Below are 27,752 nucleotides of genomic sequence, written 5' to 3'. Positions count from 1 at the left end.
ACGTATGAGGCGAGTTTGAAGGATAACTCGAAGTCGCTATTCAGCCTCAAGGGCCGTAGGTCTGTATTTGCAGCAGGGCTCTAGAAGGGCGACTCGGACAGATGGATATAAAGCCGCAGCGAGGCGCAAAGGCCGATTGACTGGAAGTGCCGGCAAAAATGATTAACGACTGAAAACTCAACAACTCATGGCCGGTCGCGCAACAAAAGAGTTTGCCGATAAGATCTGAGAAGGAGCGAAAGGTCGTGCGTCCTGTCGCGACCAGAGTCCTCTAAAGAGGCAACTTGTTGTCGAAAGAGTAACAATGAAGCTCTCACGTAGCCGGAGTCTGGTCTGGTTCGAGCCCAGAGCTGACCGCCCGATCATGTGATCCGAGTACCCGCTTACAGTACCGTATGAGCTACTGAGTCTTAAGTACGCCGAGAATCGGCAATTCCGTACTGGTAATACCAGATTGTGCTTTCCTGCGCAGAACCTCGGCTTGCACATGACGTTTATGCAGTCAGAACAATATACACCAATAAACCCGTTGATTGTAGACTATAATTAGGCCGTTATGGCAGCCAGTCGGGGTTTTAAATGCATACAGCCAGTAATAAGTTATGGTTAGCAGCACGAGTGCACTACTCCAGAGTAGGCAGTAAAACGGTCGGCCCCATTCATACGATAGCCGTTTTGATGATCTGGGGTTGGCTCATACCATCACTACCCTTCATTAATCTTGCGGAGACTGGCGGCTTGTCTTTTACAACCCACGCTTTTTCCAGTCCAGCCGCTCACCATTTTTATACCCGACTGCTCCATGATGGCGTTGAACCTTGAAAAGCAGCTCCTCTTTGTAAGTATCAATGTGGCAGGGTTTTGAAGCCACAGGAGAGATTTGCTCACGTCTCTAGTACGGCGCATACCATAACAACCCAGTATGTATTCCCCTTCTTGTCAGTTGGCTTCTACTGACTGGCTTCTAGGTAAACGTTGCAATCCATATAACATGTGTGCCCATACTCTTATTCACTGGAATCGCGATGGTATGCTTCCCGGGTGCCTCCGGAAATCCAGTATCACTGACAGTTCTTACCGTCAATGTCTAGGCATCGAACTCGCCCCCTCTCTTCAAGCTACCTGAGGTTCTTCAGTTCGAAAACCTACCTCCCAACGTCGGAACGATCGCAGCACTGGTCTATGCGGCATTTTATATCCTCTTGGAGCCAGTCGCAGGCGCTCTCGTCGCACCGCTCCTACTCGGCGCCGCAGCTCTTGGTAACCACCTCCTAGCTACGTACGGAATGACAGCAAACTACTGGTTTGGTGGAATTCATGTCGTATCCTGGCTGCTGCAGTTTGTCGGCCACGGTGTCTTTGAAGGCCGTGCACCGGCGCTGCTAGACAACCTGGTTCAAGCCTTGCTCCTCGCGCCACTATTCGTCTGGATGGAGATCCTCTTCTTCTTCGGTTATCGTCCTGAGCTGAGGGCACGATATGAGACAAGCGTGCAGAAGGAAATCGCCGCGTTCAAGGAGAAGAAGAACAAAGCATCGAAGTGAGGTAGCGCAGAGAGCTAGGCGGAAGTGTCGACCTCTATACGGCTGGACTTGGTACCGTCATTTTTATTGCAGCGTTCACGAACTGATCATCGATAATCTCCTTGGTTTTGCAGGCTTTCATTCTTAGTGCTTCAATATTGCTCAAGGCATTAGTCCTGTTTGTGATCGAGATGAATCCACAAGGTTGGAGGTATATGCTGGGAATGCTACTCTGTACAGGGTGGTGGTTAGCAAAGGTGGTGATGTAAACCTGGCGAAACTTGGCGGAATGAGAGCTTAGAACCTTGGAAGGGGTCGCGGCGGGCTCTTAAGCGCAAGATATACTCTGCGCAATCCAACAGTCCATTCTTTAAGTAATAGTCCGTAAAGCAATCATCGTTGAAGGAGAATATCAGGCTAAAAAGAGCGCCTGCAGGTCGTCTGCGGTGGTTATAGCAACGAATGACTAAGGCTACGAGAATATCCGGAGATCCGAAAAATACAAACACGGTGACCCAAAGGGAACTGGGACTGCCAGCTGTCCGGCCCGGGAAACCTCCCGACCACGGCAACACCACGGGTCTGTGGGAGAAGCTGCGTAGAGAAGTCAATTAAGAACAGAGTTAAATGTAACTTTTCCAATAGATTTATACTTCACAAAGCGCCAGGCCGTGGTAACGCAGCTCTATCCGCGGGATGTCGTTTTCATGGGGTGTCCCGTGAGCGCACTAGGGCGGGTTCGGAGGATGCTGGCACTCGGCAAAAATAGGCTTAGTCTCAGTCCAGAGAATCCTCCCAACCCCGACGACAAAGCTCTCCTTCCATCCATCCACACTCCTCCTCTCCTCTCACCTCTTCCCCCAATTACATCTCTTATTCAGAGAAACCTCTCTCCCACTCCTCTGAACCCTTTTCACAATGTTCAGGAACGCTTTACGGCAGTCTAGCCGCACCGTTGCGGCTGCCACTGCCACTGGCAGGATCGCCTCGGTGAGTTGTATCCCTGCCTAGGTCGACGACGACGACTCGATTTACCCGATTCCCATCCGAAAGTCATCTCAATGAGATGGTCAATCGCCTTTCTCGATATCGCCCTCGATTATATACCACCTAGACGCGTTGTGGTTGCGCTGCATCCGAGCTAACAAAATTTGCTTCCGGTCAACAGGTTCGCGCGGCTGTTCCCGGCCCCCTCTCTGCTGCTTCCAAGCAGGTCCGTACCTACGCTGCTGAGGCCAAGGCTTCGCCCACCGAGGTTTCTTCCATCCTCGAGCAGAGAATCCGTGGTGTTCAGGAGGAGTCTGGTCTTGCTGAGACAGGACGTGTCCTTTCCGTCGGGTACGTCGTCGCCTTTGCCGAGTGGAAAAATTTGGTGCCGACTACAACAACGCTCGATTCGTCGAACAAATCACCGAAAACCATCTCGAAATCGCTGTTATTATCCTTGGTACCGTTGACTGACTCGAATATCATCGAACAGTGACGGTATCGCTCGTGTCCATGGCATGACCAACGTCCAGGCTGAGGAGCTGGTTGAGTATGGTTTCCTGACATCACTTGTTTCGAACGCAATGGCTAACATCTAGGCAGGTTCGCCTCTGGCGTTAAGGGTATGTGCATGAACCTGGAGGCCGGTCAGGTCGGTGTTGTGCTGTTCGGTTCCGACCGTCTCGTCCGTGAGGGTGAGACCGTCAAGCGTACCGGAGAGATTGTATGTCGTTTACTACCGTTGTATATCTTCTCGCATACTTACAATCCACCAGGTCGATGTCCCCGTCGGCCCTGAGCTTCTCGGCCGTGTCGTCGACGCTCTCGGTAACCCCATCGATGGCAAGGGTCCCCTCAACGCTTCTGGCAAGAGCCGTGCCCAGCTCAAGGCCCCCGGTATCCTTCCCCGTCGCTCCGTCAACCAGCCCGTGCAGACTGGTCTGAAGTGTGTCGACTCCATGGTGCCCATTGGTCGTGGTCAGCGTGAGTTGATCATCGGTGACCGTCAGACCGGTAAGACCGCTGTCGCTCTCGATGCCATGCTCAACCAGAAGCGCTGGAACAGCACCAACGACGAGACCAAGAAGCTCTACTGTATCTACGTTGCCGTCGGTCAGAAGCGTTCCACCGTCGCTCAGCTCGTCAAGACTCTTGAGGAGAACGACGCCATGAAGTACTCCATCGTCGTCGCTGCCACCGCTTCCGAGGCTGCTCCCCTCCAGTACCTCGCTCCCTTCACTGGTACCGGTACGTACTCGTGATTTTCTTCATTATTTCAAGCAAACTGACCACGTTCGGAAGCTATTGGGGAGTTCTTTAGAGATAGTGGAAAGCACGCCCTGATCATCTACGATGATCTTTCCAAGCAGGCCGTGGCCTACCGTCAGATGTCTCTTCTGCTCCGTCGTCCCCCTGGACGTGAGGCCTACCCCGGTGACGTTTTCTACCTCCACTCTCGTCTCCTCGAGCGTGCTGCCAAGATGAACGAGAAGCACGGTGGTGGTTCCCTCACTGCCCTTCCCGTCATTGAGACCCAGGGTGGTGATGTCTCCGCCTACATTCCCACCAACGTCATTTCCATTACCGACGGTCAGATCTTCTTGGAGGCTGAGCTCTTCTACAAGGGTATCCGTCCCGCTATCAACGTCGGTCTTTCCGTCTCCCGTGTCGGTTCCGCTGCCCAGGTCAAGGCCATGAAGCAGGTTGCCGGTTCCCTGAAGCTCTTCTTGGCTCAGTACCGTGAGGTCGCCGCTTTCGCTCAATTCGGTTCCGATCTCGATGCCTCCACCAAGCAGACCCTCAACCGTGGTCAGCGTCTCACTGAGCTGCTCAAGCAGAAGCAGTACTCTCCCATGGCCGTCTCCGACATGGTTCCCCTCATCTTCGCTGGTGTCAACGGCTACCTCGACAACATCCCCGTCGCCAAGATCCTCCAGTGGGAGTCTGACTTCCTTGCTCACCTCAAGAGCAACCACCCTGAGGTCCAGGAGACCATCGAGAAGGACGGCCAGGTCAGCAAGGAGCTTGAGGCTAAGCTCAAGGACATTATCCCCAACTTCAACAAGTCCTTCAACGCATAGGTGAGCAAGCGACATATTTGTTGATTAGCCTACCATGTATTGTTTCAATATCCTGACTCTGTGTGTATAGACAAGATAGCTTGTACAATTGATCCACTGTTTTGTTTCTTCTTCACCGAGGCTTCTTACTTGTAGCTGTGAAGCAAACGAACCGGTGGGCCGAGAGGAAGGTCTCAAAATATGAATAATATCCTGTACGTTTAGATGTTTTTTGCGCGGCAGAGGACTGCATCGGACGAACAATTGAGTAATGGCAAGTCCATGGGAAAAGGAGTTGCATGCTCTATGGTTGGTCTTCGGCTGGGATTCCTTTGTCTACATATATGCACTCGAATATGATTTCCTTTGTTTGTTTCTATACCTATATCAATGAAGCAACGTCTGCTCTATTTGCCTTCTCCACGAACCAGTATGGACAGTAGTGGAATTTACAAACTGTGGACATGCCACGTAGATGCAGCAGGTCAATCTCTGCCGATCAATGCCTCTGCGCCCATGATTTGATCAAGCTTTCAATGCCATATAGCTGAATGAGGTCACAGCTAAATATGGCGAGCTGGCTGAATGCGGGATGCTGGTTATCGATAAGCGAAGTTTTCCCGCCCTAAAATTTCAAGGCCCCTCCACCACTTATGAAACGGCATTGACTCATTCCCAGATCTTCTCTCTAGTAATAACCTCATTGCGCAACGATGGCTACCCCTTCAGAACCCGCACCTTCCAATTGTAAGGTTATGCTCTCGAAGCATGTCGCGAACCGCCTGCTTGAGGAAGTCTCAGAGGGTGTCAAGACCCTAGAGAAGCCGCCTCACCTAGTTGGATTCCTGGCGAACAATGACCCCGCGGCGCTGATGTACGCGCAATGGACCGAGAAGACATGTCATGAAAAGTGAGCATTCTTTCGTTCGTATCTTGTTCTACAATGCCCATGGCCCCGCGCGCAGCCCAGTGCGGTGCAGTTCAAGCCTCGACCTGGCCGTCCGTTGCGCTGCGTTCCTCTACAATCACTACAGCCCGGTGCCTACTTGTATCTCGTAGCTAACGTAGTCCCTTCTCTGCACATAGTGGATTCCGCTACTCCCTCCGCGAAGTGCACCGCGATAACCTCGAGGAAGCCATCCTAGCCGCGAACGTCGATTCCGACGTCGACGGCATCATCGTATACTACCCCATCTTCAACAACCGACAAGACCAGTACTTGCAGCAGATCGTCGACGTGTCCAAGGATGTAGAGGGCCTCAGCCATCGCTATATCTTCAACATGTACCAGAACATCCGCTTCCTGGACCCGGAGACCAAGCGCCAAAAGTGCATCCTGCCTTGCACGCCTCTTGCCATCGTCAAGATCCTCGAGTACCTGAACATTTACAACACTGTTCTGCCGTATGGCAACCGGCTGCACGGCCACACAATCTGCGTTGTCAACCGCTCTGAGGTTGTTGGTCGGCCGCTTGCTGCGTTGTTGGCGAACGATGGTGCTTGTGTCTACAGTGTCGATATCACAGGTATTCAGAAGTTCTACCGCGGCACCGGCCTTAAGTTGGGCAGACACGAGGTTGAGGAAGTTGAGGGCATGGAGTTGAAGGATATTGTTCCTCTGTGCGATACCGTTATCTCTGGTGTACCTGGGGACAAGTACAAGTTTGATACTAGCTTGCTGAGGGACGGTGCCGTGTGCATTAACTTCTCAAGTGAGAAGGTATGTTTCCTTTATATGACGACTCCTTGGACATATGCTCATACAGGCATGAGTAGAACTTTGGACCTGAAGTTAAGCAAAAGGCCTCCCTCTTTGTGCCTTCAATCGGAAAAGTCACAATCGTCGTTCTTCTCCGGAACTTGCTGGTAAGTCGCAAGACTTTTAAGCTAAACATACCCCAAAGGCTAACCACGTTTCTCGCAGCGTCTCATTCAGAACAAGAGAATGGATGACATCAAGCCCGCTGCTGCTACTGAGCGACCTGGCACTCTTGAGGCTGCTTCATAGGGAGGCCTCGTTTTTCCCATGGACTGACCTGTCAAAATATGTTACCGAGCGCATACAGACATAGATTTCCCTGTTCCTATGTTAAGCTTTTATTTCTTAAACCTGCATAAATTCCGCTTGTCATGCTGATAACCTAGATAGAACGCAAAAAAGGTATAAACGCCGCTGGTACATACATCAACGGCTCGAGCGCAGTCATGCCGGGCTCGTAAACCGACCATGGTCGAACCCGTACCGCAGAGTTGGTGAGAAAATGACAACTCTTGAAAGTGCCAGAGAACATGGATCGGTCATTCGAGATTCATATAAAGCAGCTGGATTTGGCGCATTTCATGTCTCTGACTACCTTCGCTTCTTCGCACTCTTGGTTTCCTTGCTATCAGTCTCTTCGACTCCCACGACGCTAGCCATGCCACCGGTCTTCTTCTGAGTTTCCTGAGCGGCCAAACGCAGCACGTTGATCTCCTTGGCCAACCACTTGCGCAAAGGCTCCGGGTGAAACGTCCCGTCGGCGGAGAACCAAGCTGTAAAGGGTGACTCGATCTCCTTCTCCTCGAGAATGCTGTCTGAAGCCGATTTATACTGGATCTTTAGCTTGTAAAGAGGCGTATGTTTCTTGGCAGACGAGCGAATCGATATCTATTCCCTCACGAAATCAGCAATAGCCCAAACTGTCAATGACGGCCTCAATCTTGCTTTCAAGTAGCGCAGCAAGTAGACAGATAGAGATGGGATAGCCACATACCGTCTCGCCAGACTTGCGCTTCCCCCGGAAGACCTCGCTCGCCTCAACAGCCCAAATCCAGTACGTGAGCAGGGAGTTCAAGATAAAGTACGAGACCACGGCGGCAATAACCCATGACGACGTTGTCGCCTCCCAGCCTAGCTTGCGATCTGCGTAGAATGTAAATGCGGCGATTGCTACTGCGCTGTAGCCGAGGGCGAAGCGGACATTTGTCTTAAAGTGGTCTTGCTTGAAGGTGTAGGGTTGCGGGAGGGTGCTGAGGTAGGGGACTAGAGCATCGTCGGTTGTTGACTTGAGGTCTGTGTTTGAATCATGCAGTTAGTTTGTGCGTTGACAGTTGAAAGAATGTAATTCATAGACTGCATATAGAAATATGGATTGTTAGACTAGATGTTCGTGAGCTTACCATTGGGAGAGTAGACGGGCACCTTTGGTGCAGCTTCTGAGGCCATTGTAAGGTTTGTTATACGTAGGGAATGGTGTAGCTGGACCCAGGAAGACGCGACGGTGACAAAAGCAGAAAAAGAAGTAATGGTCCAGCGTGGTATGTTTGTCGCTGGTGTATGCAGTTGCGGCGAGCTGTCCCTTTCGGAGCTAAAGCGGCAGTACGTAGATTAAGTCCCGCCGCCTTGTCGGATCTTGTGGGGATCCATGCTCTAGCCTCCAGCACTTCTCTTGTCACCACCAGCTACAGCTTGCACCGGGCCAATTCCTTCCACCAAGATGGCATTGCAAGGCGTAGAGCAGACGATCCTCCGGGATCCGGCTCTATTGTGTGTACTCTGTTCACTACTCTCCCCATCTCAGACGAGAGACTGACCTAAAACGCGCAGCTACTGGATCTTGATCCCCATCTCCATTGTCATGGTAAGCTTAACCCTCCGAGCGGTGATATGAACAACTCTAACTAGCTTAATAGATCTTGACTGGGATGCTCCGTCACTATGCCACAGTCCTGATGAACTCGCCCCCGAAGCCTCCCGCGACCCTAGCAGAATCCCGGGAGCGTCTCTCCCTCTTCCGAGGCGTCAACCTGCGTAACCATGCACCCGCCGTGCTCTCGAAAGAGGCCTTTGAGATGCGAAAGAACTATCTCGTTACGGGCTATCAGAATGGCGCTTTCCTAAAGGATCCCAACAGTCGCGGCCAACCCCCCGCGAACCCGATGTCGGATCCTGCGGCCATGGAGGGCATGATGGGCATGATGAAGGGAAACATGATGATGATGATTCCGCAGACTTTAATAATGAGCTGGATTAATGCCTTCTTCTCAGGCTTCGTCATTTGTGAGTGATCCACTTCGCCTTTGTGGCATTCGCATGCCGGGTGCTAACGACTCGGTGCAGTGAAACTCCCTTTCCCTCTTACCATTCGCTTCAAGTCGATGCTGCAGTCTGGTGTCATGACTCGTGACTTAGATGTGCGATGGGTGTCTAGTTTGTCATGGTATTTCCTTAACTTGATGGGACTGCAGTCTGTTTTCGGATTCATTCTTGGCAGTGATAACGGTTTGTCTACCCCTTTCCGCCCCTTATATTGCACTCGAGTCATTCCCCTGGCTAACTATTGCTAGCTGCCAACCATATGGCCCAGCAGATGGGCCCTCCTGCTGGAGTGAACCCGTTTCAGCCTGGCCAAGATCCGCACAAGATGTATCTGAATGAAGCGGAGAACCTGGAGGTGTTTGAGCATTTCTCCATCCTCGACGGCATTGAGGAGAGAGTTCTGCGCAAGTATGGTGCTGCTCAATAGCGGGTCAAATAGTGCCTTCCGATATGCTTCTCTGCATTTCCTGGAACTTTGGGTGTTTTGATATATTGGGCTGAACAAGAAATATAGTAAATAGACGTTTACGATGATCCAAATACATTGGGACCTTAACTTGATGCATAGGATCATGAAAGTCATACACTAGAAAACCTGGGCCTGTCATTTCTGTAGCCATTTCATGAAGTCAATAAAGTCGTAATCCATGTCGTACTTAGGAAGTATAGTTGATAACTCCGTCCAAGACCCATACCTCGCCGTTTGAGACTTGCTCTGCGATACTGCCAACTTGAATGCCGCTCGGCTCAATCTGAGAAGCGTCAGTCAGCACCGAAATAGTTGTCCTCCATTCTTTACGCAGAAGCACTCACGTATATCTTATCCCCGTCCTTCCTCCACTTCAACTTATCTCCACCAAGTGTCTCCGCCTCTTCTCCCTCTTTCCACGGACTCTGAGTGACAACATGAGCAGTAACAAACCGTTCCAAATTATGCTTCGCTCGGTCTTGCCCTTCGTCACCTTCATACGCCTGCATCTCTCCAAACCTCTCGTAATCATCGGGATTCTCCCAAGGCTTGCGCGGAAGGTCTTGTATAGCGCTATTGCGAGGCGCTAAAACCGTCACATTCTGCGAGCGGTCATTCAGCCGAGCCTCAACTGATTCAAACTGCCGAGTGAGTGATGCAAAGATGTTGATGCCGCGGGTCTTGGGTAGGACGTCAGATATGATAAGGTCATTATTGCCGCCTTGCGCCGCCGCCGCACTAGTATCTTCTGATGAAGATGCCATCGCTGCTCCTCTCAAGGGCTGCTGGTTGCTTAGCCACTCTTTGAGGCCGTCGAGGTCCTCTAGGCTTCGCGCGCGGCGTGCACGAGGGTTGTTAAGTAGCGGCTGCGGGATACGTTTGCGGGAGATAAAGAATGGTAAGCCCCACGCTATCGAAAGTGTGCAATACAGGAATAGGAAGAGAAAAATTATTGTAGTAGATAACGGTCGCATTTTCAACTAGACAATAAAGCTGACGTTTTGCCAACCTGTTTCTCAGTCCTCTGCAGTTGGCTTCTGTCCATCGGGATCGGAGTTTGGACCCATGACGCAACCCCCTTCGATGGCGGGCGGCGCCCCCACGTGACTCCGCGGAGACCCGATACGGTAGAGAGTGGGATAGACGGCACGTGATCGGCATCGATAAGGGCCATTTGGGGGACCACAAAAAAGCGTCATGATCATGCCAATTGCTTTCGCGCGTCGTTGATAAGGTTGATTGTGAAGATGTCGGCCTTGCAGACGTTTATGCTGGTCGTTGACCATGACAAACAGGAAGCTAGGCAGATTGCCGAGCGAATTGCTCAAGGTACTGAATACCCCTCTATGAGTTACCGAGACCACGCGCTAACAGTTGCGGACGAATAGACGTCGAAAGCAAGAAGACGACACTCGTTGAAATCGTACAGTCGCTTGGAGACTATGTAAATGACGAAGATCCACTACTCCGGGGCAAGGCCGTTTCCTACTTGAGCGCTGTCATAAAGGCGCTTCCTCCGAAATTCCTCACGAGACAACAAGTCCAGGTCCTGACGACGTTCTTCTGCGATCGGATTGAAGATGCAGGCGCTGTTGCTGGGCTCGAGACGCTGCAGAAGCTGGACAGATTCACCAAGGAGATGGCTGAGGAATTGGCGATAGCGTGAGTGCTGATCCATCTATCCGGATGGCCGCATCGCCCCGCATTTGTTAGGGCTAACATGCGAGTATACAGACTATTCGAGAACTTCAATACCTTGCAATCCCGTGCGCAGTCTCAGAGGTTCCAGGTCTACCAGCTGCTCAATGAGCTGATGTCTAACCACCGATCCGGTACGTCGCATCCTGCTTTCGCCGCTATCTTATGCTGACCGGTTAGTCCTACACAACATGGGTGATACTTCTCTTGTTGGAACAGTGGATCTCATGACGGGTGAGAAGGACCCGCGCAATCTCATGTTGGTGTTTTCTATCCTCAAGGTGATCATGGTTGAGTGGGATATTTCGAGACACGTCGAGGTAGGGTTTCTTTGACTACATGGGTTCCCAATCAGTAGCTGACTGTGAAAGCTCCTGTTCGATTCTGTCTACAACTACTTTCCCATTACGTTCAAGCCGCCACCAAACGACCCTTATGGGATCACCGCGCAAGATCTGAAAGATCGCCTGCAGGACTGCATATCCTCAACGAGCCACTTTGCTCCGCACTCTATCCCAGCATTACTGGACAAGTTAGATTCGACTTCTCAAAATGTCAAGGTACGCAATTAGCGCCAATATCCACGTGCTTACGCACTAACATTCCAAAAGAAAGACGCACTGAACGCTTTGATTGCCTGCATCAACTCGTATAACCCAGACACCGTTTCAACGCATTCGATCACGATATGGGAGACGCTCAAATTCGAGATCCTCAACGCTCAAGAAGAGTTTCTGTCCGACCTCTCTCTCAAGGCGTTGCACGATATAGCAAAGCGTCTATCGGAGGGTGTGGCGCAGATACATGACCAGCTGCCTCTCGCTCAGTATCTGCGACCTATCACCAAAGAGTGCAACGAGCAACTACGGGAACCTCAGCAGAAACAAGCCAAGCCCGCGCAAAATATCCTAAAGGCTGTATCAGAAGCCTCCGCAGCCTCCTTTACCTTGATCGTGCAAGTCGTTGTTGCGCCTCTTTTGACGCTCTACCAGGGGGCTGACGGTATCACGAAACAACGTGCTCTTCTGGAAACGTTGACACTACTTTTTGAGTCAGCGATCACTGTGTTCGGGGAATGGACAACGCGGAGCCCCGAAATACCGGATGAGAACCCTTTGGTAGAGTTCAAGGATCAGTTTTCGGATATATTTGGACAGGCCTTGATGGGTACAGTCAAAGAAGAGGTCTCCTTCCGCATTTCTGCCCTGAAAGGATTCTTGCGCCTGTCGGCCCTGCGGGGTTACTTTCATGAGTCTGAGATCGGCTTGTTTGTGCAATATCTCAACGAGATTCTTCTGAAGGAAGAGTCAGAGGGCCGTGATGACTTGAAAAAAGAAGCCATAACCGCACTAGCTGAGATTTCCAAGCATCAGCCACAACTGATAATGGACATCACCTTCCCGGCCTTTGTGGCCACTCTTCCTGACTCCGATGAGGGCACAGATACCAGCTATCTGTCGACCCTAGAAACACTGGCTCAAATCAGTGTTGAGAAAGCCATTTTTGAGACGCTAGTACGCCGACTTCTAACCAAGCTGTCCCTACTGTTGCAGAAAGAACAGCCAGGTTCCGCGGCTTACCCAAAGGCTATCCTCCTGACCATCTTCTATGTCATGAACCAGAGGAAATTGGAAGGCGATCCCAACCTAGAGATGTACTATGATAAAATAGTGGTAACTCTGTGTCAGGCTGCCGCAGCAACCGCTTCTGGTAAATCGATGAGCAATATTCTAAGCGACCCCACGGTGCTCGACATACTGGGACGGCTCTGCAACCTCATCGTTAGGTCGCTTCCAAGGGCAAAGCAGGATGAAGTTACAAACAACATTTACACTCTGTTTGCCTCAGCCGATGACTTTCAGCCTGTCCCATTGAGTCAGTCACCATCTGATGACCGGCGACGTACGATGATCCTGTCGACCTTCCTCCTGGCCGGATTGCCGGCAGACTCAACACTTCCCCACAGCGCCGCCAACATGGCCGACCTTCTCGCAGATCTTGTGAAGCTGTCCATAGCCGAGACCTCACCACCTACCCAGCTCGCCATCCTCCGCCACATTGCCCTCCTCGTGAACAAATTCCTTCCCAAGTCGGACCTCGGTGTCGCAAATACCTTACTGAACTCCCTTCTCCCTACAGACTCTACGCCGGCGTCAGAGACCACGCCAGAAACCATCAAAACCGTCTTCTGGCTCTCCAAAGCCCTCATCCTCCGCCTCGCTCCAACAACAACACAAATCCTTGCTTCTCTTCTCTCTCTCCTTTCTTCCCCCTCCGAACAAACAAGCACAACGGCCTCCCGCGGCTTCGCCATCCTTCTCAAAGACGACGACATCCTTTCCCCCACAAACGGCGCAAACATCCGCCTCCTCTCCAAACAACGCGTCTTCACTACTCTGATCCCCCTCATCTCTTCCAAGATCCGTGAAATCAACATTCAAAACAGCGATGCAGCCACCACACCAAAAGAACATGACCACATCAAACCCGCCCACCTTGCAGCCCTCTCAGGCATCCTCTCAACCATCTCCCCCACCCTCGTCATGCCCGAACTCCCCACCCTCCTTCCTCTCCTCCTACAATCTCTCGATCTCCAAGCAGCAACCCGCGACTCTTTCGCCGTCCGCGCCGCCACGCTGCAAACCCTCTCCGTGATTATCCGCGAAAACGGCGTCGGCGTCATAGAAGAATGCGGACACGTCCAGAGCCTCGTCACCCGACTCCTCAAGACTGCCGAGCATAATCGTTCTGCCTCCGCTAGTGGCGGTGGAGCCGTAAACGCCCCCCGCCTTCGCGTTGACGCCCTCCGGTGCCTTTACTTGCTCGCTCAGCCTCCTTCCGCGGAGAATGCTCCTGCAGTAGCAAGGGCCGGGAAGCTATCGCCGTTTCTGCCCGTTCGAAGCCAGGTTCTCCGCGCGCTGAGGTTTGTTCTTGATGATCCGAAGCGGGATGTTAGGAAGGCTGCTGTTGATGCGAGGGGCGCTTGGCTGAGGAGTATTGAGGATACAGAGGATGATGATTGAAGAAGAAGGATGGCGTATCGAAGATCTTCTCCCGCCTATATAGATAGATAAATAGAGGAATACGTTATTTTCTTGAGCTACTTAACCGTAGACCCTGATCCTAAATTCACGAGGCTACTGTAGTTTATGCATACGCGTCTATTATTTTCAGACCCTACGAAAGGGGCGTCATTAGAATCATGCTCGGAGCTGTACGAAAGCATCATTGTTTGATTAGTGTCTTTCTTGTCTTCAAAGCAATGTCTAGCTATTTCACAGTCTGTGTCCCCCGTCACGGACTTCGGATCTGACATTAGAGAGTTTGGTACATGAATTAGGTCAATCCACGTAGGATAGATCAAGGATGAACTATTTCAATATGAACCTTAAACCGAGGACGGAACATGGGGAAGGGTAAATCACGTTGGTTGGACCGCGTTGGCATAGATCGAGAATAAACAGGATCAACGTGGACCGTCAAATCGAAGGACAAACGTGGATGGGGGTGGTGACTTGCTCCGAGGTCGGAGTCGAGATTGCTTTCCGTGCCCTACCTTCCAACGTTCCTACCGTAAACTACCAGAACTCCTTCTCCTTCTTCTCTTTCTCCGCTTTCTGATGCGCAACGATGTCAAAGGCGTCGGCGTTCATCGTCTCCTTGACGCTCTCAACTTCCTTGACACTCTCAACTTCCTTGACACTCTGGATTTGGTAGTAGTCGAAACCTTTGCTAGTCTGCAAAGTACCCTGTGTCACCGGGCCATGATTGCAGGCTCCAACAATATCCATCCTTTTGACAACTTCTTTGGCCAGTCCTACCATCTGGGCTATACCCGCCGCACCGACTGCTGCCGCTGCAGGGCTCTTGGGTGATGATTCCTTGAGAGACAGACCGGTATTCCCGAGCAAGTCGGCGCTGCACCACTCCTCGGTCTTATGACCTACTTCGAGGGCTGCATTTGTAGCGAGAATGGTCTCGATCGGACGGCTAACAAGTGAGAGCTCGTACCACGCTTTTTGCCTTTGGATCATCTCCTCCGGGTTGGTGTAGCGGGCTCTGACATATTGATTGTCCAAGGACGACTTAGCCACGAAACCGACGAACAAGTCCTGCACCTCCGTAACTTGGAGAAGGATATCCTGGTTGTCACCACGCGTGTATTCGCCAGAAGGAAGGTACCGATGTCTGGTCCAGCGTCTCATGACCACCTTTTCTACGCTGATCTTGCTTCCCTTTGGCAGCGAAGTGTGTATACAAATGTTTTTACCCCCTGGAATCCAAAGATGCTCGGCAATATGCTTCGCACATTCTTCGACGTCCGGATGAGATCCAGGTTGATACTGAGTGGTAGCCTCAATCACTGCGCGTGCGTCCCAGATACTTCTGGGAAAATGCATATTTACTGCTCCTAGGGTTGCTTTCGGGTTTTCGATGGAGGAGCGTCCCTGCTCGTCAATGACAACAATAAGCAGTTCGTCTGCGCTTGGCCGACAGTGGAACTCGTATTGCACACAGTACTCGTCATACCGCTGTTCAAATAGTTGCGACTTTCCTTCAGCCTTGGACGTTCGAAGGTCAATAATATGATCAATTTCAGAACCACAAGCGGTGAGCTTGTTCACAAACTCGGTAGAGGGCGCGGAAACTCCGTTTCGGGGTTGGAATATCTTTGACCATTCGGCCGGAGACATCAAGTTGGCATTCTGCGTCCGGGGCATGAGCGGAATCAACACGAGCCCGAACTGGATGTCAAAAGTGACCGGGCCAGGAAATGACTCGGCTGCTTCGAGTATTGGCTGCAACACTGCGAACAAGCGCTCAGTGTCTTTATCGACGCTTGTCTTCCGAAGTTTCTCGGTTGTTCCTTTCTTCTCCGCATCGTCTACGGGCTTCTTCTTCTTCGGCTTCCCCCATGCATCATCAAGTGTAGCTTGTTTTTTAGCTGAGGCGGCAGCTTTGCTGGTTGTCTTTTGGGCAGGCTTCGAGGCTTTCTGACCCATGATTCGATGGTACTTCCTGGTCGTTGCCTCATCATTGCCTTGTACGGTTTCGGATTTGGTGGCCCTTTCGAGGTCACCAAGTATCCGATTCTCAAGCAATCTGCTGTAGTCCCGTTGGCATGGCCTAGCTGGGGTTGAGGGTGTTTCGGCCGAGCTATTATACGAAAGATACAGATTTTTCAACCGCGTCTCCTGCTTCTCCTTCGAGGCCTCGAATACCTCAGAGTTTGAAGTAATTGAGCCGCTGGAGCTCGCGGGCCCGACTATGTGCAGCCCCCGAAAATCAGCGGATTGACCCTCAGTTGGTGCCGTAAGCTGGGCACCAGATGAGCTTAGAAGATTTGGTGCTTCGCTAGCGGAGGACGGTGGTGGATGAAGACCAGTCATCGTGATCTGTGCCTGCAAGCGCTCAATCTCAATGGGTTCGACCGACGTCATCACGTCAATTAGCTGCCCTTGCTTAACAGCAAGCCCATTACGAGCCTCGCTGGGCGGCCTGCTTTGTATGTTTGTGACGTTCTCATTGGACCTTTTGAGTTTCGAATTGCTACTGGAATTCTGGGTTACTAACGATGCGGCTGGTCGTGAGATAATATTGGGTTTGGTGAAGCACATAGCAGACCCCCCGGATGATGTGTTACAGTTGCTCAGAGATTTGGCGACTTTGGCGATGGGGGAGTGTGTATTGGGAGAGCTACTCGGGTTTGAGCAGTCCATCACCGAACGCTCTCGAGGCGAGTTCCTCGTTTCAGGTGAGCTCAGCTGCGACACAGAAGGGGCAGTCCTAGGCGTTTCGATCTCGAGGCTTTGCTTTGCGCCAGCTTGTGACTGGATTGGCCTTCGCAACTTGATTCCCGGTAATTTCTTGGGGGCTTCCACATTCAGCTCTAAATGTTCCGTCCATTGCCTGACTTCTTTTTCTTTCTCTGGAGAGAGATTAGAAGTACGGAGCATCAACTGGGTTTCGGCATCATTGGTTTCCGCCGGCGAGCCCAGCGCAGTAAACTCATCCTCTTTGCCAATCTCTTGAAAGACAAAGGGATTCCAAATGCGCGATTCACTGTTCTCACCTCTGCACACCGGTGGCTGAAGGAGGCTGTTTGAAGGGTTGTAGTTCCCAGTGTCCTTGTCTAGGCAATAAAAGCAAGTGACGAATATTTGTTTCATAGACGAATCAGCCAAGACGTGGCGAGGCACATCGGAATGAATGTCGTCAAACTTTTGTATCAACAATCGACTGCCAGGTATGGTGACATCGAGAGCGAGATTTTCAGTTTTTCGGTCGCATAGATAAGACTTCCTCGAGAGTCAGTAAGATAAAACAGGAAGGTTAAAAGTAACGTACCAGCGGCTTCTCAATTCGTGACAGCCTCTCCAAGGCGTCGTTTACATCGTCTTCCATACGACCAGAGACTTGAAGGCTCTCAAAACCATTGGTGGAAGTTATCTGAGTTCCAGTATGTTTTGCAAGTTCATGCAGTAGCTCGTGGTGCTTGTTTGAGCCAAAACATCCTACACCTCCCGCGGTTCCTGACCAATTCTTTGTAACTTGCGTAAAGGGGTGGGGTACGACAGTCGCAGGTTCATCATCCAACGGCAGTAACCCTCCGGCGTCTTTATTATAGGGCTCGTCCATTACGGAATCATGGTCTCCGAGAGTGGCCGGAAGGTCCAACAAGCGAATCCTTGGTGCCTGGTCCGCTGATCAGTACGGTACGGTAGGTGAAGAATCGCCGCCAACTTACATCAAGCAGGTCACTTGTGTCCTTCTGCCTTTCAATAAAGGAGGAAATGAAGATGGTGATGGGACTTATCAATTCTTCGAGTTGACCCTTGATCACAAGTACCTCTTCAGCTTTAGAATACTCGCAGTGGATATCGGAATGCGGATATTTGTGGCTGTAGGGGCGTCCATTAGTGAGTTAGAAGATCAGTGTTTTAAGGGAAGCATACAGCAACTCTCGTTCGAGTTCTTCAATCTAAGTAGAGCTCGGTTAGCGAGGCATCAACATGAGCAACCTCGAACGGTAACTTACTCCGGCGTCTTCAAATGCGTACATTGACGCGTATATGAAACGCTGCTTGAATCGGTCCATAACTGCGGATCCAAGGATGCCAACAAGGACTATACGACCTCAAAGGAAACTGAAGTCTCTAAACTAGTATCAAGGAGACAAAAGGGTTCGCCACTGAGTCAGGAGAACAAACAGAAGATTGTTTCCTCGATAAGACTTCCGTGGTTGGGCCCCAATATGGAGAATTTCCTGTCGATGATCGTTGGAAACGTCAAATGACCTAAGAAGGCGTGGTTTGTGTGAGTATCTAGAGATGAAAAAAGGAAGGTGCAGAGTAGGCGAGAGAATGGAGAGAGGAAGAATCTAAAGAGGATCAAGGGAAGAACACCAGAGCTGGTCTCCATGGCGATGTCACCAGAATTCTGCGGCGACAGGTGAAAACCTGTTTTGACTTACAGTGACCCATCATCCAGCCCAGATAATGTCTCTGGCTGTGAAAGAAAAAAGTTGATTGACAAGTGAAGACATCCAAACAAACAGTATTCCTGCAGTTTGCCGCAGGTAGGGAAAAGAAAGAGAGGACGGGAAGAGGCAGATGCAGAGTACCCGCTACCTAGCGAGCAGTCACCCGTTGCTGCCTTAACCATGAAACTCAAGGCTCCGTGGCAGGGCTAGACCTGGCCGCTGCCGAAGGAAAAATGTGCCTAGGGCAGTGTTGATCAGCTCATGGAGAGGTTTGGCCGTAGATTCAGATGTCTTACAATGGATGTCTATTAGGCTCTAAGAATAGAAACGTACTGTAGCTGAACAGCAAGAGAGAAACACCCCGTCTATAGTATTTCCCTGGGTATCAAGAAGCCAGAACTCCAAACCATGCCAAATATCCTCACCATAAGAACGAATAGGGACATGGCAGACCATTGATAATATACAATCTCCCAAGCGTGGATCTGCAACCGCGGGAGACTCCAATTCGCCGTTATATGCTTCGCAAGAGGCTGGAAAGCAGGGTATGTTCAAACTCCCAAACGTCGAGTCAATGCTAGATTCTTGGCCATGCAAAGCTCTGTTTGGCTAAGAGACGCGTTAAGGCATTCGGGCTAAGGGCTCATTCGGCGTCGTTGACCTCGCGTTTGACTTGTAAGACCCATTTCATCTGACCCTCGGTTTCTTTCAGGGATGCAAGGGCAGCGTCGAGCTTGGCCTGGCCCTGCTGGTTTTGTTCGATCAAGTCTCGCACTTCTTCGTCATGCGCTCGCTTGTAGGCCTCATACTGCTTGAACAAGGCTTCGAATTTGGCTCGTTCGAGTTCAATCTCTCGGTCTTTCTGGGCCATGACGGAATCCAACTGGCCTAATTGCGAATTTGTTTGATTATGTGCTTCTCTCAACGCAATGAATTCTTCCCGTATACCTTTCAGCCTCCGTTGTTGGTCGGATCGTTCGCGCTGCCCAGATTTCGCCAAGACGTCGTACTGAGTCTGGGAGTGATGGGCGACCTCTTGTAGTTCGGCGCACTTTTGATGGAAATCATCTTGCGCTTCATCCATCAATTGGCGAAATCTTGCCTTTTCGTTATCCGCTAGTTCCCGTCTATCCCGTTCGCCTTGGAGCTCGGCGCGCAGCTCCTCGATCTTCTTTTCCTTACGTGAGAGTGAATGTAGGTTCATTTCGTTCGAATGTTCAAGGTTGCGGAGACGGTCGGTCATATTCTGTACCTGCGTTTTGAAGGCTTCGTTCATCCGTTGGGTCTCCTCCGCGCGAGACCGGTAGACGCTGCATTCGCGGGTCAGGCGCGCGATATCTTCTTGTAGATTGTGTATGACACGTCCGGACTTGCCCGTAGCTGCGTGGCCGACGGCGGAAGACCATTCCCCTGCTGTCGCATCACCGTTCATGGGGTTTGGTGATCCGTTACTGATATAGCTTGGAGGCGGACTTATTGTATCTATGGCGATGAAGAAACAATTAGCGCACTGCCATTTGAAACGCAAAGGGAGAATAAAGAAAGGCACCAACCCATTGTATTCTCCACAATCTCTGGGCCCTTAAGTCGCTCGGGAGAGTCGACCGCAAACAAACCATTGTGCTGTGACATGTTCAGCTCTGTATCGACATGGGGCAAGCTGATGCGAGGAGCTCGAAACGAATTTGGTGTAGCTGGCACATGGGGAGTGGAGTTAGCATTCTCGGTTTCGGGTTTAGACGACTTTTTGGTCCGACCAAATCGGACTATGCTCGGCATGACGGAAATCGAGAGGTAGATTTATAAAATCGGCCGTGATGTATAATAATGGGGTGCAAATAAGAAGACGATAAACCCAACAGGCGAACAGGTGCTTTGCTGATGACGACAATGGCACATCTAGCGGTCGCACTCCACGAACTCCGGCAGGTCCGACATGAAAGGTTCACAGTACAATGCGAAAAACCGGGCAACATGGAATGCAGCGTTGCGGGCACGGGAGGGAGTTGGAATCATACCAGAAACAAGACGAGAGCCTGATAGGGGAAAAAAAAAACAAAAAGAGAGATCTGCGGTAGGAGAATGTTTATTGTTTGTGTCTTAGGTGCTGTGAGGATGATGTTAGCTATTAGCATCGCGCTTAGAATGCATTGGCCAATTGCCGAGACATCAAATTGCGGTGGCCAGGACAGGTCACAGGAGAGTAGCTGGACAAGGCAACTTACTTATGAAGGCTAATGATCACTTACGCATTAATGCATGTAGGTATAGAAGCAATGTCCAAATTCTAAGCAATTGTCCGCTGAACTAAACAATAACAATAAGGACTGGCGAGGTTGCTGAAAAATAGAGAAAAGGGTGATTAAGGAGAGAGAGAAAGGGGATTAGCCAGTGCTGTTATATTAAGCTGCAGCACAAATCTGAATAATCTGTAATAATCATAGATAGACCAATCATGTCAAGCAGCTAGAAGAATAAATGATGTGTCTGGGGCCGCTGTTAGACGGGCGCTAAAGGCTGCATGGGCTTGGGTCCAACCATCAAAGGAGTCCAGGGAACAATGAAAACCAGTCCCAGACTTCTACACACACTATCCATAAACAAAGCTCTCTTTCTGATTACCAGGTGCCATTCGGTGAGTAGAGATCTAGTTCAATTTCTTTTGATAAAACTGCACACTGCTGAGTATAGGTGTGAGACTTGATCGGCCCCCTGCCTGTGACAAACAAGCGCCGGAAAATAATTATACTTGGACAAAAAACAGAGGCGCAAAACAAGCAGCGGGATCAACAGAATGACTGCCAGCTGATACTGATAGGTACAAGACTTGCGCAAAGCAGTGACAATTCGGACCCGTCAACTGTCCAACCAGAAACTGGCAGAAACTGGATATAAATAGCCCCGACTGAGCTTCGATATATACACGACCGCAATGCGGAATGGTCAACCAGCTCCTCCGACACAACCACCTTCCGTGAAACGATTCGATCGATATATAGGCGGTGTCCGTGTTGGGCATCTCTAGTCTCAGGCGGCAAAATAAACGACAGCAGCTAAGGCTGCCAGCGTCATCTCCGGAGAGATGTATCGGACAGTGACACCGTCGTTGGTGTTCGAATGCGCCGTGCTTTTACCCGAGGTCATGTTAACGCGGGCATACGAGCTATCCAAATTAGGAATATAGCCATTGTTGCCTCTCTGGACACCGTTCCTTGCGCCGCCGAGCGGAGGGGTGCTGTCGGAGGGAAGAGGTGCGTTCTTGGACGGTGAAGGTTGTGCAGGCCCCTTGCCAGGCTGCTCAGCGAGAGTCACAAGACCAGAGTAGTTGATGTGACCGTCTTGTTCGATCTGCAAGGCATAGTCGGATCTGGCGGGGAGGGACTCTTCGGGGATCCATGTGTATGAGCCCCCTTGTGCGTCACGCGTCAGGACTTTGAGGGTCTTGAGGTTGCCGGACGGGCCCTGTCGCAGGGTGATAGTAGCGGGCTGACGTGGGTTAGCAGAGGCGGTTGCAAAGTGAGGTTGCGGGACATACAGCGTCTGAATCACCCTTCCAGTACATGGTGGCTGGCTTTCCAGTGTAGACAGTTGTTGGCCACCTGGTGAATGCCACGGTGGCCAAACTGACCTGGGCGAAACACACGCAGGTTGCGAGAAGAGGCTTGAAGAGATGCATCTGGAAATATCGTGGAGCGAAAGGAAGAAAGGATTTAACGTTGCAGAGCAAATCTGAAGTCGGATGAGATAGAAGTAAAAGTGCAGCTGACGATGGGATGATCTGAAGGGCGAACGCAGAGGGGAGAGGGAGGATAATGCGAGGACCTCAGTTTGTTGACGGTCTGGAGGCGTCTCGGGTTCCAGGCAAGAGCAAGAGCGATGTTCAACCGGTCGTGAGTGTCTGGGGAAAGAGCTATAGATCTGACCGGCGATTCTTGGTTACTCGCTACTCACTCTGCCGTGGACGCAAGTCAGACATCGTCGAGTAATGAGAGGGAGTATAGAGATATCTACGAGCGCATTCTGAGCCTCTTATTTACGCAATTCTGGGAGAAACGGAGGGGGAAGCTTCGAAATACATAGCATTCCTGTCAACTATAGCAATGGATGGCATGGACTTCGAGAATGCTCCAAGATTGCGACCATGAGTCTAGTAGTACATTCCATGGTTAGATAATATGAGATTCTTTGACTCCGTATCTTTTTTAAGCATGTCAGTTTCCGCTCTGCTGGAAGCCCACTTCTCTTCGCTGTGGGTTTGGGAATACTACCGGATGCGGAAATGACCTGGGCATCACCATGCTGGGAAGGCGCCCATGGGGCGGGCCATTTCCGGCTCCTGCACTACAGTCAGTCTTTACCATTGCTCCATTCCTCTATCATCACTCTACCTCTCTGTTTAACCTCACCGCACACCATTTGACTTACTCTTCGATCTGCCATGCACTCGTTACTCAACCCAGATCGAAGAGACTATCATTTCATGCCTACTTATAAATGATATAACCAGCTTTACAGTCATTCGTTGAACCTACACTCGTTGAAACTATATCGCTCGCAATATTCTCCGCTCACAGTACACACATTTTCTCATTCTTCTCCACCATTCCGACCCTTTTACTTCTCTAGAATCGTACGACATTGGTATACTTCAAAATGCGTGAGGAAGCCTCGACATCAGTACAGGAGCCTGGCGAACCCTCGTCTGAGGCCGGGGTTGGAGCCGAGCGAGAACGCTCAGAAACAACGTCCACGAACGGATCACAGCCGCGCTATTATCGCTCTTTGGACATTGGAGTCCGGCAAGGCCCAGACGCGGAGCCGGAGGCGCCTACACTTATTGCCGATACGTTGGATGGTCCAGAGCCTCTAGAGATGGCCCGGCTGGAAGCGCTACAAACCCTCGATGCATGCCGCCATGTGATAACGTCCCTCGAGTTGACGAGATTACGCAAATCCCGCAGTGGCCTCTACAATTGGATGGCGTTTTGGGAGCGGCTGTACAAGCGCTCATTCGCGTCTATGCTGTCTGCTCGGGTCATGGACGCTTTAGTTAAAGTTGATGTTTTATTCCGCACCGTTGCCTATGATCTCCATCAGCTTGCACAAAAGACAGAGCTCGCTATTGTGAGTGCTTCCTCCGAGAAAGAGATCATTCACGTCCTACAAAGGATGGAAGACGAGGTCAATGCACGGCGGAGACGAAGACGTCGCAAAGCCAAGCGTATCCTCGAGAAAATGAGGGTCAATATCGAAGCAATCCCGGTCAAAGTCAGTGACGAGCTTTGCGACGACATGAAACGCGGCGTATTTGCCCTAGACGTGTATTGTGACTACCACCCAGGGGACGAGAGCGCGGAACGAGCTGAGCGCATGTGGTCCCAGCATTTCATCAGTCAACCTATTGGTCTAGTCGCGGTTTCTCCATTCCTCTACCGGCAATGGCGCGAAACTATGCTTGTCGACATTCCTCCTTTGCCTTTGACGGCGTATCATTCGAATACTCCTCGGCCTCAATGCCCTCAGCGGAGTGTTTCTAGGGCTTGGACGGATGAAGTGAACGCGGAAGATAGTGGTTGGCCACTCCGGCCTGCTTCCGCATGAATGAAGTATGCCATAGAATACAGTATCAAGCCGAAATACAGCATCAAGCGGGGGCAGGCGTTGGGTGTGTGATTTGTTAAATTAGCTAGAAATCTTTACCCAGCATTGAGTTTGGCGGTGATATTGGGTAGGTAGTATATGATTCGGAACAATCATTAATCGGCACTGGTGTGGAAAGCTTTGGTATTATCTAGTGAGAAACGAAACGGTGAAAACAAGACACCAAGTTATGAGAAATCCCACAAATTTCGTAGCAGATTGCCTGGAGCCGTATCCACGCCCCCATCCTCTTCCAGCAAACGATCAGTAAATATACGCTTCGGTATCTGGTATTCCACGACAGGAACTTTCTTGAGCGGCTTCTCTCCGGTGCCCAACTCCGCCTGCAACATACCCTGATAGGTATAATCTAAGAAGTCTTCCAGGTTATAACTATGTTTCGTGAACTGCTCGGATATGATTCGGGCAATAGACGCCACGTTCGGATGATAATGAGACTGCAGACTCTCAATTTCCCACAAGCTACTCTCAATAGCCCCGGTCTGATCTGGGTCAGACTCCTCAGGGTCGAACGGATCGTCCATGCCTTCTGCTTCTAGCTCTGCTTGGAGCTCCTTGTCTCGAATGACGCGGTGAAGCATGAATGTGCAAGTCGGGTGATCCTTGAAGAGATTATAGATGAACGGGACGATCGCAACGATAGCTGGCGGCGGTGCATTGAGCGCTAGTCTAGAAAGCCGCTTGATGAAGCTCGCGACAAGCGTTGCAGGAAGATGAGTAGAGGCAAGGAAGGTATTTAGGAGGCGGAAAAAGCGGGAGCGGTGTTTTGAGTGAAGGAGGTCGGCGTCGAGCAGAGAGTAGAGCTTCGGGTAGAATTGCGGGTAGTCGAGGTTCTTTTCCTGGATGAGGTAGAATAGGCCTGAGAGGGCGAGGAGGGAGGTTGCGCCGCCGACGTTGTAGGAGTCTGTGAGGAAGTCCATGAGGAGTTCTGGGCGGTTGAACCAGGGCTCGATGTGGTGGACCATGATGCGGAGAAGGGTTTTGCGGAGCGGTTGGGAGAGATTGTTGCGGAGAATGGAGAGCCAGGCGTCCTGGGCGCGCTTTTTATGGGAGTTAACGGAGAGCAGCTTCTTGTTTTGCTTGCTGGCTTTGCTGTAGAAGTTTGTGTATTTGTGCTCCGGGGTGGGGACAGTGTCGCAGGTTGAGAGGATCGTGACGAGGGTTTCGAGGATCTCGGTGCTTCGGGCGGTTGAAGCGTATTCGCTGTGGGATGCATTAGTACCACTTGAGGGTGTGAAATCGGCTTCTGCAAAGACGCACCCAACTTGCATGAATGTATAGTAGGCGACATCGTCGTAGGGCTTCAAGAACTTCTCGAGGAATTCTGATCGCAAGGCCTGCCCGTCTCTGGCCTCAATCACAGCTTCGAAAACGTTCCGGAATAAACCCGATGTCCATGCCTGAGTGTCGTCACCAGGGATATGTGTCGCACGTTCGTTGAGGAGGCGCATGGCTAAAGTTAGGGCAGTGATCTGGTGATGTTAGCCCTGAGTCTGACATACAATCCGAAGCGCAACTCACCTGGGAGGAAGCATCACTTCCACGGACAATAGATTCCAGCAACCGCTGATATTCCCGACAGCGCTCCCTCAGCCATTGCACGACAATCTTCTCGTTCTCCGCGGCACGCTCAGGCTCTGTCAAATTTCCGCCAGCGATTAATCTGCTGAAGACTCGGCAAAGCGACACTGCGACTGCCAGGTCCGGATTCGCCCCTGACCCATCCTCACTGAGCATAGATATAAGCGTCGCGATGTTGTTGTAATGTTTCCTGGACTCGGAGATTTGGTCTTCTAACTGCTGTATCCTCGCCATGGTCTCTGCGCTCGCATTTTCTGCGACGGCTCGACGTTTCGAAGACGGAACACCGCTCTCCTTGGAGCTCTTTCGCTTCTTGGAAGTGGCTGACTTATCGATAATTGAAGGCATTATGGCTGCTGGGCGCGAATGACCGTTCTCGACTCAAAAAAGGCAACAATGCTCTTGCTGGTAAATTCCCTTGTCTCATCTATAATTTTTCGGGCATTCCTCGGTTAGTGGTTTTTCCGGTGACCGCACCATTGCTGTATCGGGACTAGCGGCCTTCCCACAAGCCGCCATCCCGACTTCAGTTCTCCTCAATTCCGTTCACCCATCACATCCTGTCAAGGTCTGACTATCGCTACAATGGCTTCGCGTCTTGCTAAGAGCGCCATTGGTACGCCGCCAACCATTCTTTGGCATCGCTTTCAATAAATGATAACAGTTACTGACCCCCAGTAGGCGTCACCCGGCTGCGCCCGACCCTTCCCTCGCGCAACGCTGCTGCCGTCACCCTCTCCGCAGTCCGTTCTGCTTCCAACGTCCCTTCCGAAGACCCAAAGCAGAAGGCCCAGTCGATCCTCGACTCTCTTCCCGGCAGCTCCCTGGTCTCCAAGACCGCCATCCTCTCCGCCACCGCCGGTATCTCCATCGCCGCCATTAGCAATGAGCTCTACGTGATGAACGAGGAAACGGTTGCCGCGTTCTGTCTGCTCAGCGTTTTCACCGCCGTTGCCAAGTACGGTGGCCCTGCTTACAAGGAGTGGGCCGATGCCCAAGTCCAGAAGCACAAGGACATCCTCAACGCTGCCCGTGCCGACCACACCAACGCTGTTAAGCAGCGCATGGAGAACGTCAAGGAGCTGTCCGGTGTTGTTGACCTCACCAAGCAGCTCTTCGAGGTTTCCAAGGTATTTAGATGGCCACTTCGAGCGTCAGCTCGATGCCGTGTGTGGGGACAATGCAGCTAACAGTTGACAAAGGAAACCGCCAAGCTCGAGGCCCAGGCCTACGAGCTCGAGCAGCGCACCGCTCTTGCTGCCGAGGCCAAGCAGGTTCTTGACTCGTGGGTTCGCTACGAGGGCCAGGTCAAGCAGCGCCAGCAGCGCGAGCTCGCCGAGACCGTCATTGGCAAGATCCAGAAGGAGCTTGAGAACCCCAAGACCCTCCAGCAGATCCTTAACCAGAGCGTTTCTGACGTTGAGCGTATGTTGCGCAACCGAAAATCTTCGGCCTGAACAAAGCTGACAGTTTCGCCCCGCAGGCATCATGTCCTCCAAGGCTCAGTAAATGGAGTTTGCTTGGTAGCTTTGCTATCAACTCATGTACAAATTAAGACCTGTTTCTGTGCTATTTAGACATATCAATACCATCTTGATTCAAAAAATCTTATGTGGACTTATACTAGTTACCCCTGTTGCTTTCCACGTGTTTTGGACGTAGCATTAGATTCCGTCTGCCACACCAGCGCGGAACCCCTTAACCACTCCCTTAATTAAAAGGGGTTTAGCGCCGTCCGGAAGCGGAAGGCAGTCTAAAAAATTAAAAAAGTACATCCCTTATTAAGGGATATAATTTTTTAATAAAATTAAGTTTAGCACCGCACTAGTGCCTATTTAATATTTAAGATTATATTATAATTTTAAGTTACTTAAGGTTATTTTTTTAAAGTTACTTTACACCAAAATTTATATATAAAAATACCTTTTTAAAATAAATAACTTTTAAAACTTATTTTAAAATAAGCTATTAAACTCCTAGTAGCAAGAAACTTAGCTTTTTTAATTTTTAATTTAAATTTTAATACCTTTTATTTTAAATACTGCCTTGTAACTAAAGTTTTATATTAATTTTTTTTAACTAGTTATGTTAATTACCTTTTTAATAACCTAGGTACCTTTAACACCTATAAATTTACTTATATAAAAAGGTACCTAGTTATTATTTTTAATACCTGCACTGGACGCGTGGAAAAAAGCTAGTAAAAATATAA

General features: G+C 50.7%; 13 protein-coding genes across 13 annotated transcripts; 7 read left to right on the top strand and 6 right to left on the bottom strand.

Moving 5' to 3' along the window:
- Positions 1-805: 805 nt before the first annotated feature.
- On the top strand, positions 806-1,544 carry DSM5745_05233 (2-hydroxy-palmitic acid dioxygenase MPO1; the record flags this gene model as incomplete). Its single annotated transcript, XM_026747249.1, has 4 exons — positions 806-838; positions 897-920; positions 969-1,028; positions 1,092-1,544. The coding sequence occupies 4 exons, from the start codon at positions 806-808 to the stop codon at positions 1,542-1,544; spliced, it is 570 nt and encodes a 189-aa protein (XP_026604729.1).
- Positions 1,545-2,441: 897 nt separating this feature from the next.
- On the top strand, positions 2,442-4,591 carry DSM5745_05232 (F1F0 ATP synthase subunit alpha; the record flags this gene model as incomplete). The annotated part of the gene is made up of 6 exons (XM_026747248.1): positions 2,442-2,513; positions 2,692-2,861; positions 3,004-3,060; positions 3,114-3,234; positions 3,287-3,758; positions 3,813-4,591. The coding sequence occupies 6 exons, from the start codon at positions 2,442-2,444 to the stop codon at positions 4,589-4,591; spliced, it is 1,671 nt and encodes a 556-aa protein (XP_026604728.1).
- A 692-nt stretch (positions 4,592-5,283) lies between these two features.
- Positions 5,284-6,578, top strand: DSM5745_05231 (methylenetetrahydrofolate dehydrogenase (NAD(+)); the record flags this gene model as incomplete). The annotated part of the gene is made up of 4 exons (XM_026747247.1): positions 5,284-5,480; positions 5,657-6,290; positions 6,347-6,436; positions 6,495-6,578. The coding sequence occupies 4 exons, from the start codon at positions 5,284-5,286 to the stop codon at positions 6,576-6,578; spliced, it is 1,005 nt and encodes a 334-aa protein (XP_026604727.1).
- A 342-nt stretch (positions 6,579-6,920) lies between these two features.
- DSM5745_05230 (signal peptidase complex subunit 2) lies at positions 6,921-7,775 on the bottom strand (the record flags this gene model as incomplete). The annotated part of the gene is made up of 3 exons (XM_026747246.1): positions 6,921-7,166; positions 7,324-7,622; positions 7,730-7,775. 3 exons carry the CDS (start codon positions 7,773-7,775, stop codon positions 6,921-6,923), a joined length of 591 nt encoding a protein of 196 aa, XP_026604726.1.
- A 271-nt stretch (positions 7,776-8,046) lies between these two features.
- Positions 8,047-9,075, top strand: DSM5745_05229 (ER membrane complex subunit EMC3; the record flags this gene model as incomplete). Its single annotated transcript, XM_026747245.1, has 5 exons — positions 8,047-8,096; positions 8,157-8,190; positions 8,243-8,609; positions 8,670-8,831; positions 8,897-9,075. The coding sequence occupies 5 exons, from the start codon at positions 8,047-8,049 to the stop codon at positions 9,073-9,075; spliced, it is 792 nt and encodes a 263-aa protein (XP_026604725.1).
- Positions 9,076-9,304: 229 nt separating this feature from the next.
- DSM5745_05228 (uncharacterized protein) lies at positions 9,305-9,881 on the bottom strand (the record flags this gene model as incomplete). The annotated part of the gene is made up of 2 exons (XM_026747244.1): positions 9,305-9,400; positions 9,462-9,881. 2 exons carry the CDS (start codon positions 9,879-9,881, stop codon positions 9,305-9,307), a joined length of 516 nt encoding a protein of 171 aa, XP_026604724.1.
- A 483-nt stretch (positions 9,882-10,364) lies between these two features.
- DSM5745_05227 (MET18/MMS19 family protein) lies at positions 10,365-13,838 on the top strand (the record flags this gene model as incomplete). The annotated part of the gene is made up of 6 exons (XM_026747243.1): positions 10,365-10,446; positions 10,506-10,779; positions 10,852-10,949; positions 10,996-11,135; positions 11,187-11,375; positions 11,427-13,838. The coding sequence occupies 6 exons, from the start codon at positions 10,365-10,367 to the stop codon at positions 13,836-13,838; spliced, it is 3,195 nt and encodes a 1,064-aa protein (XP_026604723.1).
- A 555-nt stretch (positions 13,839-14,393) lies between these two features.
- On the bottom strand, positions 14,394-17,878 carry DSM5745_05226 (uncharacterized protein; the record flags this gene model as incomplete). The annotated part of the gene is made up of 5 exons (XM_026747242.1): positions 14,394-17,114; positions 17,164-17,511; positions 17,564-17,717; positions 17,772-17,797; positions 17,855-17,878. 5 exons carry the CDS (start codon positions 17,876-17,878, stop codon positions 14,394-14,396), a joined length of 3,273 nt encoding a protein of 1,090 aa, XP_026604722.1.
- Positions 17,879-18,941: 1,063 nt separating this feature from the next.
- On the bottom strand, positions 18,942-20,077 carry DSM5745_05225 (uncharacterized protein; the record flags this gene model as incomplete). The annotated part of the gene is made up of 2 exons (XM_026747241.1): positions 18,942-19,780; positions 19,852-20,077. 2 exons carry the CDS (start codon positions 20,075-20,077, stop codon positions 18,942-18,944), a joined length of 1,065 nt encoding a protein of 354 aa, XP_026604721.1.
- Positions 20,078-21,325: 1,248 nt separating this feature from the next.
- On the bottom strand, positions 21,326-21,974 carry DSM5745_05224 (GPI anchored serine-threonine rich family protein; the record flags this gene model as incomplete). Its single annotated transcript, XM_026747240.1, has 2 exons — positions 21,326-21,784; positions 21,834-21,974. 2 exons carry the CDS (start codon positions 21,972-21,974, stop codon positions 21,326-21,328), a joined length of 600 nt encoding a protein of 199 aa, XP_026604720.1.
- A 977-nt stretch (positions 21,975-22,951) lies between these two features.
- DSM5745_05223 (uncharacterized protein) lies at positions 22,952-23,899 on the top strand (the record flags this gene model as incomplete). The annotated part of the gene is made up of 1 exon (XM_026747239.1): positions 22,952-23,899. One exon carries the CDS (start codon positions 22,952-22,954, stop codon positions 23,897-23,899), a length of 948 nt encoding a protein of 315 aa, XP_026604719.1.
- A 227-nt stretch (positions 23,900-24,126) lies between these two features.
- noc4 (ribosome biosynthesis protein NOC4) lies at positions 24,127-25,888 on the bottom strand (the record flags this gene model as incomplete). Its single annotated transcript, XM_026747238.1, has 2 exons — positions 24,127-25,431; positions 25,481-25,888. The coding sequence occupies 2 exons, from the start codon at positions 25,886-25,888 to the stop codon at positions 24,127-24,129; spliced, it is 1,713 nt and encodes a 570-aa protein (XP_026604718.1).
- Positions 25,889-26,125: 237 nt separating this feature from the next.
- atp4 (F1F0 ATP synthase subunit 4) lies at positions 26,126-26,997 on the top strand (the record flags this gene model as incomplete). The annotated part of the gene is made up of 3 exons (XM_026747237.1): positions 26,126-26,156; positions 26,222-26,670; positions 26,743-26,997. 3 exons carry the CDS (start codon positions 26,126-26,128, stop codon positions 26,995-26,997), a joined length of 735 nt encoding a protein of 244 aa, XP_026604717.1.
- Positions 26,998-27,752: the final 755 nt, after the last annotated feature.

This window comes from Aspergillus mulundensis (genome assembly GCF_003369625.1).
Source record: "Aspergillus mulundensis strain DSM 5745 chromosome Unknown scaffold_4, whole genome shotgun sequence".
Classification (NCBI taxonomy): Eukaryota; Fungi; Ascomycota; class Eurotiomycetes; order Eurotiales; family Aspergillaceae; genus Aspergillus; species Aspergillus mulundensis.
Note: the sequence above shows the minus strand (reverse complement) of the source record. Positions and strands in the feature narration are given on the sequence as shown.